General features: G+C 40.9%; 1 protein-coding gene across 1 annotated transcript in view; it reads left to right on the forward strand.

The window, feature by feature from the left end:
- Positions 1-15,191, forward strand: part of XYLT1 (xylosyltransferase 1) — a 378,224-nt gene that overhangs the window by 303,126 nt on the left and 59,907 nt on the right. The window contains exon 6 of the mRNA XM_073542934.1: positions 7,920-8,136. Coding sequence (XP_073399035.1) covers positions 7,920-8,136 — 217 coding nt within the window. The remainder of the gene's footprint in view (positions 1-7,919; positions 8,137-15,191) is intronic.

Genomic DNA, 15,191 nt, shown 5'->3' on the forward strand with positions numbered 1-15,191 from the left:
ATCCTTGACAGTCTCTGTACAGTGTTTACAAGCTCAGTATGAAAGAACTTGTAAGCACTGCACATATTTGTCCAAGGATGCTGTATGACAGTTAAGCGTTTGGCATCAACCTATGAACAGCAAAATGAAAAAAGTTCAAATTTGGAGATAACAGAGGGAAATTTTTATGTAGTATATCTCATAGGAAGATCAATGTAAAAGATTGTACTTACTGAAAAAGGGCTGAGGCTTGAGGTTCAAGTCTGCAGTCACCCTATGTGACTGCAGACTTCTGAATCCCCGCAGTGTGTGCTGGTAGGATTTTACAATGGCGGAAGCGAGTGCATTTGCATACTGTATATGCAGTCACATGTCGACTAAACGTGCTCAGCCTTTCTCAATGCAAGTGAATTGAGTGAGGCTGAATACGTCTAGTCTGAATGTGTCTGAAAATATGCAAGTCGGCAAATCCTGACAGCGCATTGTGAGAATTCACAAGTCTACAGTCACATAGAGCCTGGACAGATCCTTTAACTGTGTTGTCAATGTGATGATTTACCTGGGATGCTTCGAGTTATTTCTTAGACGTGATGGATATAAGTTGTGGTAAGGATGGAAAAATGATGGTAAAACAGCCTGTTACTTTAAAATCTGCGGCAGGTAGAACAGCTCGCCAATACGCATCAAAAAATTGTGCCGATGCGTTCCAAAACTGACAGAATCACCTACTCTTCATGGCTTTGTGAAACGCATTGTAGTTAACGTAGGGAAAATTCTGCAAAAAAAAAAATACAAATAACCTCAGCAATCACTGAGCCACAATTGCTATTTTCTGTAATAGCGGTTCTGGGAACAAACGAAAAAAGCAAAAAATAAAGAAAGTAAAAAATATAGAAATAATGCATGATAACTATTTTTTCATTGACGTTTGTCTGCTAGTCTGTGCTGCACCACTACAGGTCCGTGTATACACCTCTTTGGTCACCTTTAGTGATGAACAACGTGCTTGGATATGGTGTTATCCGAGCATGCTCGGGTGCTAATAGAGTATCTTCGGCGTGCTCGACTACTATGTTCGAGTCCTTGCGGCTGCATGTCTCCCGGCTCTTCGACTGTTGTAACACATGCATGGATTGCCTAGCAAACAGGTAATCCCTGCATGTGTTGTGGCATATAGAACAGCTTCGAGACATGCAGCCGTGGGGACTTGACCATAGTATTCGAGCACGCCGAAGACACTCTGTTAGCACCCGAGCATGCTCAGATAACACCTTATCCAAGCACATTCGCTCATCACTAGTCACCTTGCCTTTTCTTGATGTTCCATAACTCATTGGACAGATGCCGTATCATACAGCCCAATAGTATACACTAAAACTAGAGATTGAACCATTCGTTAAACCCCAGTCCGTCATATGTGGCCCAGTTGAAGCCAAAATTAAAATTGCAGAAAAAAGCCCGTATTGGTGCCCCTCTTTATTATCTACATAGGAGTGTAAGAATTCTTCTCCAGTCTACGCCAGCAGAATATACAATTGTGGGTTATTGATGTGGGCTGGGAAGTGATCCTCTGAGAGATATATATGTCAATCCTTGTCATTATAATTAATTATCACCCCTTGCATCGCCTTCCATGCTGCGTCCTATGTCACTCCCAGTGTACAAATCACAAATTAGGGGCAAACTGTAAGGTCAGCATGCATTCAGACATGAAACTCATTAGCAACATATTAGCAACAAGACAATTTATACTGAGGCCGTGTTTTTGTGTAATACAGCTCATCCAACATAGAATATAGTGTAAAAAGAATATTGTTGGGGGAGGGGTAATACAATTCATTACCATTTTTGCTTTTGACGGACATATAATATATGTGATCTGTATTGTTCCGTTACTGTTATGTACATATTTCAGTTTAGGTGTGAATTAGTATAAGCCAGTGCTTCTATAACAATCTGAAAGGGAATAAATTATAAGAAACTAGCATCTTATTTGATTTGTTTTTCATTTAGCATAAACCTAGCTTTTACTTTTTATGGTTCATGTGACTATCCATATGCAAAAAAAAAATGAATTTATGGCACTTTTCCCATTGGCAAACTGGAGCAAACTCAAAAACCTTACTACTAGAGATGAGCAAACCCGAACTTAAAAGTTCGGGGTTTGTACTGGACACTCAGTGTCCGGCATTAGACACAGAACACTGACTTCTCCCGGAAGTCTGTTGCAATGTTCGGAGTTCTGGGGGAAGTCTGTTGCACTGTTCGGCGTTTCGGGGAAAGTCTGTTGTAATGTTCAGCGTTCCGGGGGAAGTCTGTTGCAATGTACAGTGTTCCGGGCGAAGTCTGTTGCAATGTTCGGAGTTCCGGGGGAAGTGTGTTGCAATGTTCGGAGTTCTGGGGGAAGTCTGTTGCATTGTACAGTGTTCCGGGGGGAAGTCCATTGCAATGTTCGGAATTCCAGTGGAAGTCTGTTGCAATGTTCAGAGTTCCTGGGGAAGTGTGTTGCAATGTTCTGAGTTCTGGGGGAAGTCTGTTGCAATGTTCGGCGTTCTGGGGGAAGTCTGTTGCAATGTACAGTGTTCCGGGGGAAGTCCATTGCAATGTTCGGAGTTCCTGGGGAAGTCTGTTGCAATGTATGGAGTTCCAGGCGGAAGTCTGTTGCAATGTACGGAGTTCCTGGGGAAGTCTGTTGCAATGTACGGCGTTCCAGCGGAAGTCTGTTGCAATGTACGGAGTTCCAGGGGAAGTCTGTTACAATGAACGGAGTTTCGGGGGGAAGTCTGTTGCAGAGAGAAAGAGAAATAGAGAGAATTTTTTTGCCAAAACCAAGTTTTGGATCTCCATTGTTTTCAGTAGGATTCAGGGTACTGCTTCCCGAACCGTACTTTGGACTAAAGTTCAGGTCAGGTACCAGAACCTGAACTTCTACGGGCCCGCTCATCCCTACTTGCTAGTTGCTACACCTTCTTTGAATAACACTTTCGCCCCTGTTCATCATTTTTCTGGAATAATTTGTTCCTTTTTACATTTCAAATTTTTCTCTATACATTTTATTTTTTGAGTTGTCTTTCTTTTTTTAATTTTCTTTTAAATGAAATTTAGATGAAAGTCAACCGCACCTGCCGATTTCAGCAGTATCGCGCACTCATCTCACATCCCCTACAGATGATTTTGAGTGAAAGAAAGACTGGGCAATTAGAATTTCAACACTCAATACTTTTGTTATCAGGAGAGATAAGCTGCTGAAAACCAGTCTAGCAGCGCCTTTCTCCCCTCTCCTGTTGAAAACACATGAATGCTCTGCTAAACCGAGCACTCGTGTATATGCCCTCATCTTGCGCCTCGACTACTGCAATATCTTCCTCTGTGGCCTTCCTGCTAACAGTCTCGTACCTCACCAGTCCGTCCTTAACTCTGCTGCCTTAGTAATCCACCTCTCCTCTTGCTTCTCCCCTCTGCAGATCCCTTCATTGGCTCCTAATTCCTCAACGTATCCTGTTCATACTGCTGACATTGACCTACATTGTCTATAATCTGTATCCTCCATATATCTCTGAACTAATCTCCCGTGATTGTCCCAAACATAATCTCTGGTCCTCCCAAGACCTCCTTCTCTCCTCCTCATGCGTATGTTCTTCACCCAGTCGCCTCTAAGACTTCTGAATATCCTCCATCCTCCGGAATTCTGTGGCCAAACATTTCCAATTATCCAGCACATTCGCACCTTTCAGAAAGGACTTGAAAACTCATCTCTTCAAGAAAGCCTACAGCCGACAATGACCCTGCTACCACCTCTCTACCGTCGGAGCTGCCGCAACCTCCCAACTTACTGTCTCCTTCCCCGTTATCCTGTAGACTGCAAGCTATTGAGGGCAGGGCCCTCTCCTTTCTGTACCTCTCAGTTATTGTTAGTACGTTCATTCCAATCTATATTTTTTATTTGATATGTAACTCCTATGCATATAGGTATACCCGTAAAGTGGTTTACAACTGAAACATAAACCTCATAAAATAAGTCGGAGTCGGAGATAATGCAGGGTAGACTAGAGCCATTGCCATCCACAGTCTAATTTACGGTAGACGGTGGTATAGATCTGATAGTCCCTGGTCTTAGGGTAAGGGTCTATATCCCACCAACTTTGAATTTACTGAAGAGTTTGAGCCGCCATAAAGCACAAACTGTTGTTCGGTACAGATACCACTGGAAGGTTGTGTCTTGAAGTTTTCCAAAATAAAATATAACTACAACATCAAAAAAAAAATCAAAGAGATGACATCTCTTCTAAAGGAAACTCGAAATTGAAATACATTATATTGACAAGCCTCATTTTTAGGAGATCGCCTCATTCTGTTTCTTCGGCCGGTGCTTTGCACTTTGCTGGCTCATCAGCTTATCCTTTGCATGCAATAAATTCAAAGCAGTGAATTCTACCAGGAAAAGGCGACAAATGCAAACAGAAATTAGAAGTAATTTCACTTTTCCGAGCGCTCGTAGATAAGTACATATTATTATAATTGTAATTACCAAGCAGCAAGTCTAAAATTATCCATTATTGCCTGAGATTTTACTGTTGGTATTAAAAGCCGCCTCGGCACCTCCCGTTCTCCTCGCAAGGAACTGTGACTTATGAGTCCTCCTATTTACATCTAAGATTGTATTTTGCTTCAGTGCCAATGACAATTCTTGAGTTACAATTACTGGAAGGTTACGCCGCAAATGTGTTATTTTCCTGTCACTCAGACATTATTTTATTTCTAAATAACTATGTAATGTACTTTTTGTTTATTTGTGCCAGATACTGTGATAATGGTAGACAGTGCGGAGGCTTGGGAGTTTTTTTTGTTTTTTTCTTCTTACAGGGGAATATCTAAAATGAAATGGAGCTGTAATTGGATTACAGTAATTCCATTACATGGGTTGACGAATGTTCTAGTAACTAAGTGTATGGTATACTGGGGTCCATCCAATGGGGTTTTGACACTTGACACTCTCTGCTGTCAGTGGAGAGGTGATCAGAATTCCTTCAGTTCCTTTGTATGGGGACAGCCTGTCTACTGAGCGCTGGGCCCTGGTCTCGAAATTAACGCAGGTTCCATGGGTGTGAATACATCTACCATACATTGGTGACCTATCTCCTGGATGTGCCATAAATGTACAAGATGGGAATACCCCATTAAAAGAGTGGTTTTCAGCGCTAGTAAATTCTCATGGAAAGGACCCAGATCACATAGGAGGAAAGAATTGCAGTTTTGATATCTACACGTTTCGAAGTTATCCTATATCTTCCTCGGGGTGCAACCACTATCCTGAGGAAGAAGTTGAAACCACCTCCTGGTCCTGTGACCCATCGTCTTGCAGCAGATGGGATTGATGGGATTGATGCTTTAAGATTGTTGTATTTCCACAACCCCATCAGGTGAACAAGTACCCGGCACCATTATATTGTAACCACTGGATACCCTATAGCAATATTTTTACTCCCTAGCTCTTTTGGTACAGTACCCTATTAAGGCTCATGCATACAGCTGCATCACCGATCTGTGTTTTTCATGGGAATCTATCAGCGTGTTTTGGTTTTGTAATCTAACAGCAGGATGATGTAGGGGCAGATACTTCTGATTAAGTAATTTATTGTCATGATCCATGCTGGATCATGACAGATAAAAGCGCATGTAACCTTTTTTTTTCCTTAAGCTGTGTGCTTAAGTTTGGTTTTGCCCCCCCGGTGACCATTAGGATTATTACACAGTGGTGTCTTTTGTTCTAGTTTGCCCCGGTGGTGGTGAGTGTCATTGCATTCTGGTTTCTTTAGTTTAGTTGCATATGATGATAAAGCAGGTGTGATTGCTGGCTCTTACCTATAAAAGAGTGTCAGGTGTTGCAATCACTGTTGGTGATAGTGTTCATTTCAATCATCCTTGGTGGAGGAAGGATCTAGAGAGAGGTCCTGGCAGCTCAGTCAGAGCCCTGATGTGGAAGGAGTCAGAGGGGATTTCCTTGCAGCTCTGGCAGAGCTTGGTGGCAGCTATTCAGGAGGAAAGCTGCATTCTGGTCGTGGACCCTGTTGTTGGGAGCAAGAGCAACAGAGCAAAGCTAAGTGGTGTTCCCCTGTCTGTATTTTTCCCTGGTGTGTATTAGTACAGCGGTGGGGCCAGTGCCTGCATCACCCAGCTCCCTAGCAAGGGATAGGTATAGGGTGTGCTAGGGTGACAGGTATCCTGATCGGCGCCCGGTATGTAACCGGCCTAGGGAACGTTAGGAGTGTGAGGGACACTGACTCAGGGGAGTGCAGGAGGTCTCCACGTCCCCGTTCCCTATCACCGGGCCCACCATTGTACCTGTTTCCCCTTTCCCCGTGTCTTGTTGTTTTAGTTACCGGCCTGCGGGCCGTGTCACGCAGGACAGTTTCACATGCCGTGTCTTGTTGTTTAAGTTACCAGCCTGCTGGTCGCGTTACACAGGACGGGTCCACGTGACATTTATTGGGTGCAACACTTGTGATAAAATCACGGTTTTATCTGCTGCAGATCAAGCAGATCTCAAAATATTGAGCACTGTATAACCCCGCCCACACCACTGATTGGCATCTTTCTGTTCACATTTTTTATTGGCAGAAAGCTGCCAATCAGTGCTGGGGGCGTGGTTGGACTTGGAGGCACAAGACATCTAGTCCTGTAGTGATAATCTACTGCTGATAAATCACTGATTTTATTAAAACAGCAAAACACATCCTAGTAAGTGACTCATCCCTGGAATCAGGGATCCTACTTCATGTTGCTCTCGGATTACATGCCACAATCTGCTGATGGATTCATTTTATTAGCTAGCTTTAAGATACCATACAGCAGTACAATGAACATAAGGTATTTGTGCGCTTCAGTGCAGACTCCCTGCCATATGCATAAGGCCTTATGGTACAAACTGTATAGCAAGGGTACCATGTGTATACCAGGTGTTAACCTATACTGAGTAAGATTTTAAGGGCATGCAGATCTGCAGGGTTGGAGACGATTTTTTCCACATACAGGATTTCAATTATTGCGTAGCAATGGATCTCAACCGTGTCATTTCTGGGACAAAATTTGCAGTATGCATTATTACCACCAATAAAAAGAAGGGCAAAAGAACCCTCAAAGAAAGAGTATATTAAACCCATTAAAAACATTATTTATTAGACAATTTTAAAATCTACAAAATTAAGCAAATACAGAGGCTTCTAAGCACAATGCAGGGAATCACACAATGTTGTAAATAGTGGTAACACATACATATGAAAATACTGGTAGAGATACGTATCAAATATTCTTGTGTATTATGAGGTAAAATCTCCCCAAGAAAGAAGAATGAGCAAACAATCAATAAGTAGTGCACTTACATGTACAGACCACGGGTAGCTGTGATGTCTCCGCTGCCCCAATGCACGTTTCGCTCTTTCTTCATCGGGAGGGTGCATGATCCAATTTGCGGAGCCACTCACAGCATTTTGTGATTTTTTTTTTTCTCTTGCCGAATTGGTCTGTAGAAAAAAAATCAGATCAGCACTTATCTATAGTATAAGATTGGTGGCAGTGCTAGCCGATAAAACATTGGATAGCACTTGTCCGAGTTATATGCTCGTGTGAGCGAGCCCTCAAGAACAGGTTTCTTGTCTAGAGAAAACGAGTGTGATTTGCTAATTAAAGGTATTTAAGAATTTATTCATAATTTCATTTTCTTGCTTTTTTTCTATTCTGAGAGGACCCTTTTGAGCAAAGAGAAGAGTAGAAGAACACTACAATATAATATGTGAAAAAGCCTTCTTTTATAGTTATATACAGTATATACATATATATATATATATATATATATATATATATATATCATTTTTTGTTTTAAAAAAGCATTTGGAATATAGAGCATTTTGATTTATATTCTGTTGCTTCCTTTGTTCTTACAGATTCATCAGAAAGCAAGGTCTGGACAGGTTATTCCTCGAATGTGACACCCACATGTGGCGTCTTGGAGACAGGAAGATCCCAGAAGGCATTACTGTAGATGGTGGATCAGACTGGTTTCTTCTAAATAGGAAATTTGTGGAATATGTGACCTTTTCCAATGATGATCTAGTTACGAAGATGAAGCGATTCTATTCCTACACGCTGCTCCCCGCCGAGGTATGTTACATATATACCGTGTCTGTGTTATACGAAACCATGGAGACTGCCGATTAGTTTACGAAGTCTCTTCACATGGATCTAAGGTGTGCATTTTAATGTGCCTCTATACAGAGCCTCTGCATACCCGTCTTCATTAACCTACATTAAAGGGAATATATCACCAGTCCAAGACATTTCTGTACTAGGGGAATACTTTAGAAATGTCAATAAACTAATTTAGCTTTCATCAACCCCATCTTACATATATTAATTGCGCCCATATTTTGTATTTCTATTGATATAATGTGCATCTCCCTGTCAATTCTAATCTATATCACTGCTTGTTACTGTATGAACCAGATATTACATGAACTATTACGCACCAGAACATTTTTTTGCTCTCCAAAGTTTCTTTATACATTGTACAACTGCGGTAATTGACAAATTGTGCCATACCGGTAAACTTATGAGATGGGTCCTCAGGGAGAAATGAATGTAGCTCAAAATGAAGACAGATATCAGACACCCCCTCTTAACTAATTCAGACCCTATACAGGAGCTCGAAAAGAAAGAGGCCTCATAATGATGGAGGTACGGCACTCAAACATTTATTTGGTGGCTAGTGGTAAAACCCAGAAATCTGATACATTCTGAGGACTCATTTAGACATCCAATTTTTCCACATACGAGAAAAACGGAACGATTATTTTTCAGAGTGTGGTCCGAGTGTCAACCGTTTTTTCTCATACGTGGAAAAATAGAAACACAAAGTTTCTCCACCTTTTCCTTTCATCCAAGTGTGGTCCACTTTTTTGCATGGACCAATTGACTTGCATTGCTGATTTTGATCCGACCTCATGAGTTTCCCAAGGACCTCTCGATCTATGAGAAATCATGGACACGAGAATGGGTGCATAGATTATCATAGGTACGAGTGTTAGCTGTGAAAAACATGGATAGGGCACAACGTGTGGGAGGGGACAACGTGCATGGTCATTTTGAAATTTGATTGCATCCAGTAAAAGGAATCTGTCAGCAAGATAGATCAACTCCTGCCCCCCCCCCCCCAAAATACACGTTGATATGGACATGTGGGTCAGTGAAAGATAAATGCATATGGACCTTTAAATCCACTATCCACTGGCTGAATCCATTGAAATCCACAATTTTTGCAATATGTAAATGAGACATTAAGTGCTTTGTCGTGCTCAGAGCACCTAATCTGCTCTGTCTCCTGAGATTATATCCATTGCTATCACCTCACTCTCTGTCAAGTGTTAGCTCAATTTGTCTGTGACATCAGGAAATCAGAAAGACACATTGAGCTTTTACTGATAGAGAGAGATATGCTAATGATGGAAATAACCTCAGGAGGCAGAGTTTCTTTAAGTGCTCTGGGTGTGATAAAGCACTAAACTCTTCATTTGCCTATCATGAACATCATGAATTCCTCTGGATTCAATCAACAAGTAGTGGATATAAAGATACCAATGCTTTTATCACTGACCTACATGCCCAAATAAATGGTTTAGGGGATTGATCTTATTGACAGATTCCCTTTAAACAATATGGCCCAGGAACAGGATGGCTTTTAACTGCTATGTACAGACAGTCTATTGGATAACAGGCATTTCCTGGAATTTATTCCTTTGGCTGACCACAACCTGGTCTCAGTCTCAGATTCTCTTGCCATTGCGGAATGGTCTCCAACAAAAACAGATGGTAGTTCTCCTTCATATAGGTCATAGTGGTTTCACCATATTTTACTTCATTGGGTTGTGGCACTTGACTTGTCAGTCCACGAATACTACCAAGATCCCTCAGGCAGCCATGAAATTCTGGATGTCCGGAGGAACAGTAGGATCTTCCAATAGCTACAACTCTTTACCAGTGGTGCAAAAGTGACTGTTATGTGCCAACTTCTCTCCACTCGTGTGATACATTTTTTAATCAGACAAAGACCCTCTACACCTGCTGTGCCCACCCAAGATGACCAGGCCTGAGAATCATGGCTGAACAATATACAAATCTTATTGGGCCTGATTCATTACTGTATTTTCTCCAAAATCCTTGCATAAACCACCTTGAAATGTTGCAAGATTTTTGTGCAACTTGTAGTTGCATAAAAAATTTGCGCCATTTGGTGGTTTTACACCAGTCCTGGAGAGCTCCTCCAAAGCGATTGTAGCTGGCAGGACAGGGGTTGTTCCCCCATCAAATTTATAGGTATTTGTGCCACTAAGGTAGCGTAAATTACATCAGAAATTTATGACAGCTCTTAGCTGGAGTAACATTTCTGGCACAGGTTTATGACAGTGGAAAGATGTGTTTAATTCATTAAGAGATGTGTACCTTTTAATAAATTTGACGTACTGTAACTAACTCCAGACCTGTCTTCATTAAGCCTGGCGCCAAAAAAAAATAAAGATGCTAGGTCAGCCCTAAAGTAATACTGAAAGAAATGAACTGGAGTATAAGCTGGCATACATGCAACATGTAGGAGCATGTTCACACTGGCCTAAACAGACAAAACCTTAGAAAGAAAGAAAATGAACAACCCTAAAGTAATATCTGTGCGTGACCCTGTAGTAGTATATAGAGTATGAAAATAGATTGGGTCCCAATAGCAAAAATCAAATTGACCTTGCATTTTTTGGTGTTTTTCTCTCCCTCGAAAAAAGGGAGTATTTAACAGATTTTTACCCTCTAATAGCATAGGGGATGAGACTAAGCAGGATTCCCTATCCCCTCCCCCCTCAATTGTCTATAGTTTTATAAAGCTATCTAAACACTCTTACCATTCTCAACCACAGGAGGATCAGGGTGTGAATATTTTCTCTCTGCATAGTAGATTTTTTTTTCCTTTTACACGACACGCTCCGTTAAATCTAGGCCATTGCGCATCTCTCAGACCGCTGGTTGTCATAATTTGACTGGTTGAATTCGGCACACATGTTAAATAATCCATTTTAATTCCATTTCAGCTACAATCACCTTTTCCTCTCAATTCCGATAACCTTTTCGTCCATTATCTCGCAGAGAATTTCTGTATCATTATGAAAGGACACAGGGCAACGGATAATTGGGAAGTTTCGCTGCGCTCGAGTGAAAATGCATGCCTTTATCATTTTAACCAGCCAATTCAAGCATAAAACACATATTCACTGGGTTGTCACGAAGTATTAAACAATGTCAGGGGGATTATTTAGACGAATACGCTAGTGTTAATGCCATGTTATTTATTTATAGATCCTGATATTTCCACCCAGAATTGCGCTCCCTCGTCTATGTCCGATCTGATGTCCTCTTATCATTGTAAATTGGTCAGATAAACACAAATTATTGAATAGTAAGAGCAAGTATTACAAAGTGTCACGTGCACATCACAAATATCTGACATGTATGCTGTGATATGATCTCTGGAAGCTGCAGCCTCAAGTTCTGAGCCTGATGAGACCGGTTTCTTCAGTCTCCATCCCTCCTCCTAGCTTTTCCATCCCTCCTCCCAGCTGCTGATAATCCTCCTCCTGCGGTAATTGACGTGGATGACGCCTTTTGCGTCATCTACCTATCCAGGCAAAATCTCACGCCTGCGCAGAAAAATAGCTGGTTTGCGCCTACAGTTATGTTTTTGACTCTGCATGCAACAGGGCAGATCATAGTGTTCAGGTGCAAGCCAGCAATTTCTCTGCGCAGGTGTAAGATTTCACCTGGTTAGGTGGATGATGCAGAAGGCGTCATCCACGTTAATTAAAGCAGAAGGACAGCTATCAACAGCCGAGACGATGGACAGAGAAGCCGGAATCAGGGATTGAGACAGCAGAAACCACGCCCATCGGACCCGATGGACAGGATTAGCATACAGCGTGGGAGAAATTCAAAAGCTTTGGGGGGGATTATACCGGGGGAGTCAGCAGGTTATGAAACCATTGATGGACTGCAGCATAGGTGCTGATTAAGGTGATAGTTTAAGTTGACACAGGACAAAACTGGTGACAGGTTCCCTTTAATGTAGAGTTAATTGAAAGTTACGCTTGACTCTACATTTAAGTCAATACAAGTTTTTTGGAAACCGCCAAAACCCTGATAGACCCCTCTTTTTCCAAAAACTTTAGGAATACTTTAGGAATTCGATTTCCAGAGGTGGGACCCCCAAATTATTAGACATTTATGGTATAACCTGTGGATATTCTGTTGACTTTTAATGTAATTAAGGTTCTCAATAGTTGAATCTCGTGCATGATAGTTGTATCAGAAACTTGAAATCCCTTTCCCTACACTTGTGTGAGGCTGAGAAGATTTGCAGTAAATAGCATAAAAGACCTAAAAGACTGTACATTGTAGAAGGAACATAATGTCCTAAAAGCAATTCAGTCAGTAGCGCGGCAACATTATAAAGAACAGTCACTTCAGCATCAATTAACTTAAACCATTTTTATCTTCTTAAGTAGCCTGTATGAAACACTTTAAGAAGCAATTTCATGTTGTGTTTGACCCTCAAGGATCGAGGCTATAACATCCATAGTAATCTTATTTTTATGTAAAGGATTTTCAGCCTCTACACAATCTAATAAAAATGAATAAGCCATTGCTGTTTCTCTGATATTGGTGCCCAAGGCTTTAGAAATGGGATCAGGAGCTGAAAATAGGATGGCTTTTTTTTGAGGACTTTTCTTAATTTACCAGAGACCTTTTCTTTTGCCACTATTCATTACATCTACTTTACATTTTATAGAAACTGATAATCAAGTGAAAAGTATAAGTTCTAGTAATCGAGTCATGTAACAGAAACATGGTATGATATCTTCAATCTGCTTTCGTCATTGTCGAAATGACGCCTATTATTTCATCCAAATAGGTCGAAAATGTTGTACTCATCTTTAATCTTTTACATATTATTATGGGGACTGGAGGTCCAAATTTGCATACCATTTTGTGCTGCAGTAATCATTAGCGTAGGCTTGTTATGTTATGTTAAAAGGGTTGTCCACTATTAGACAATCTCTTTTACAGCTAAAGTCAAATAAAAAAAACAACATATACTTACCTCCAAATGTCAGCGCACTCTCCCAGCCGTCATTGTTATGTCATGTAACCACTGCAGTCAATCAGCAGACCTTCAAGCGCTGTCTCCCAGCAGTCAATCAGCAGACCTTCACTTCAATAATAAAAATCTGCAGCTGATCAGTGGCTGCTGATTGACTGTGGCAGTCACATAATATAACAATACCACGTGACCTTCAGGAGACTATGCTGATAACAAAGGACTTGCACCAGTCCCGGAGATAACGATATTTTTTTTTACTTTCTTATGGCCAGTTTAGGTGTTAAAAAAGTGTTGTTGTCCAGTAGTAGAAAGTTGCATAAGAGCTGGGAACCATGTGAAAAAAAATAAACGTAATTAATCCCCCACCAATACAGCACTACTACTCTTGTGGTTCTCAACAGTTCTGAAGTTACCACAAAGGGGGACATATGGAAATAAAGAGTATAAGAAATGTGAAACAAACCAGAATGTGTTAGATCTTAGATTTCTCACAGTTCCCCCTTTTATTCTGCTAACAGCTTTAGACATTCTTGGCAATCTCTCAGTCAGCTTCATGAGATGTCACCTCTAATGGTTGCCCAACAGTTTTGAAGAAGTTCCTAAAGCTGGGGAACACTTTTTGGCTGCTTTGCCTTCACTCTACAGTCCAACTCTTGCAAAACCATCTCAATTGGGTTGAGGTTGGGTGGTTGTGGAGGCCATTTAATCTGACACCGCACTCAGTTCCTCTCCTTCATTGTTACATAGCCCTTACATTACCTTGAGTTCGGTTTGATGTTATTGTCCAGTTGCATTACAAATAATGGTCCCACTATGTGCAAATCAGATGGGCTGTCATGTCATTGCAGAATGTTGTGATAGTCATGCTGGATATTTGTGCTTTGCGTTTGAAATCACCAACATTGTCAACAGTAAAGAATACCCAAACTATCACACCTCACACTGCATGCTTCATGGTTGGGGCCACATGGAGAAATCATCCACTTATCTTTTCTGCATCTCACAAAGACATGAATGACAGTTGGTATAAAAATCTAAAATGTTGGTTACAGTGCAGATTTCCACTGATCTAATGTTCATTCCTTGTGTTGTTTGGCCCAAACAATTCTCTTCTTCTTCTTGTTTGTAGTCCTCAGTAGTGTCTTCTTTGCAGGTCTGTTTCTTGCAATTTCCTCTGGACAGTTGATGTTGAGATATGTCTTCTACTTGATATCTGTGCATCATTTATGAGTACTGTTATATATGGTATTGTCAATTTGTGGTTTATGAGGCTGGTAACTCTGGTGAACTTATCCTCTGCAGCAGAGATAATTGATGGTCTTCCTAGGGCAGTCCTCTTGAGAGTCAGTTTCATCTTAGTACTTGATGGTTTTCATTACTTCACTTTAGAATACCTACAAGGTTTTAGCAATTTTACGGATTGACTGCCATATTTCGGTTAAGAACAGCTGAGAAATAGGTTTCAGCACTCTATGGGACTGTGTATCAACACTGCCTCTGGAAAACACACCTGATGGGTGCAAACACGATTTGATTCCTGAAATAAACTTGTTCATTGGAAGCTATTCCAGGTGATTGCGCGATGAAGCAGCTTGAGAGAATGCCAAGTTAGTTTAAAACTATCAGAGTAAAAGGGGTGTGCTTTGAAGAATCTAAGGTTTAACAAATGTTTTGGTTTATTTCACGTTTTTTTTACTTGTTTCCATATGTGGTTTTTTTGGTTTTTCTGCCTTCAGTCTGAATCTACAATGTGCACCTTCCAATACCATTAAGGAAAACCATTGCATATATAGGTGTTTTCAAATTTTTTACTTAAAATCAGTGCATCAGTCTTGTAACAGATAATATATATTTCCTGTTGCAAAAGAAGTATAGATATAATCTAAAGATATCTGACCCAACAAAGATTCTGTCTTGAGGGCTCAACGACATGCAAAATATTGTGTCTTCTTATCTGACAGAGAGGTCTTTCGTGCCTCTCAGTAACTGAAGGTCATACACATTAGATAAGTCTGCCCAAACTGGT

The sequence above is a fragment of the Dendrobates tinctorius genome, unplaced genomic scaffold (genome assembly GCF_039654945.1).
Source record: "Dendrobates tinctorius isolate UK_male_01 unplaced genomic scaffold, ASM3965494v1 ptg000129l, whole genome shotgun sequence".
NCBI classification, from domain to species: Eukaryota; Metazoa; Chordata; class Amphibia; order Anura; family Dendrobatidae; genus Dendrobates; species Dendrobates tinctorius.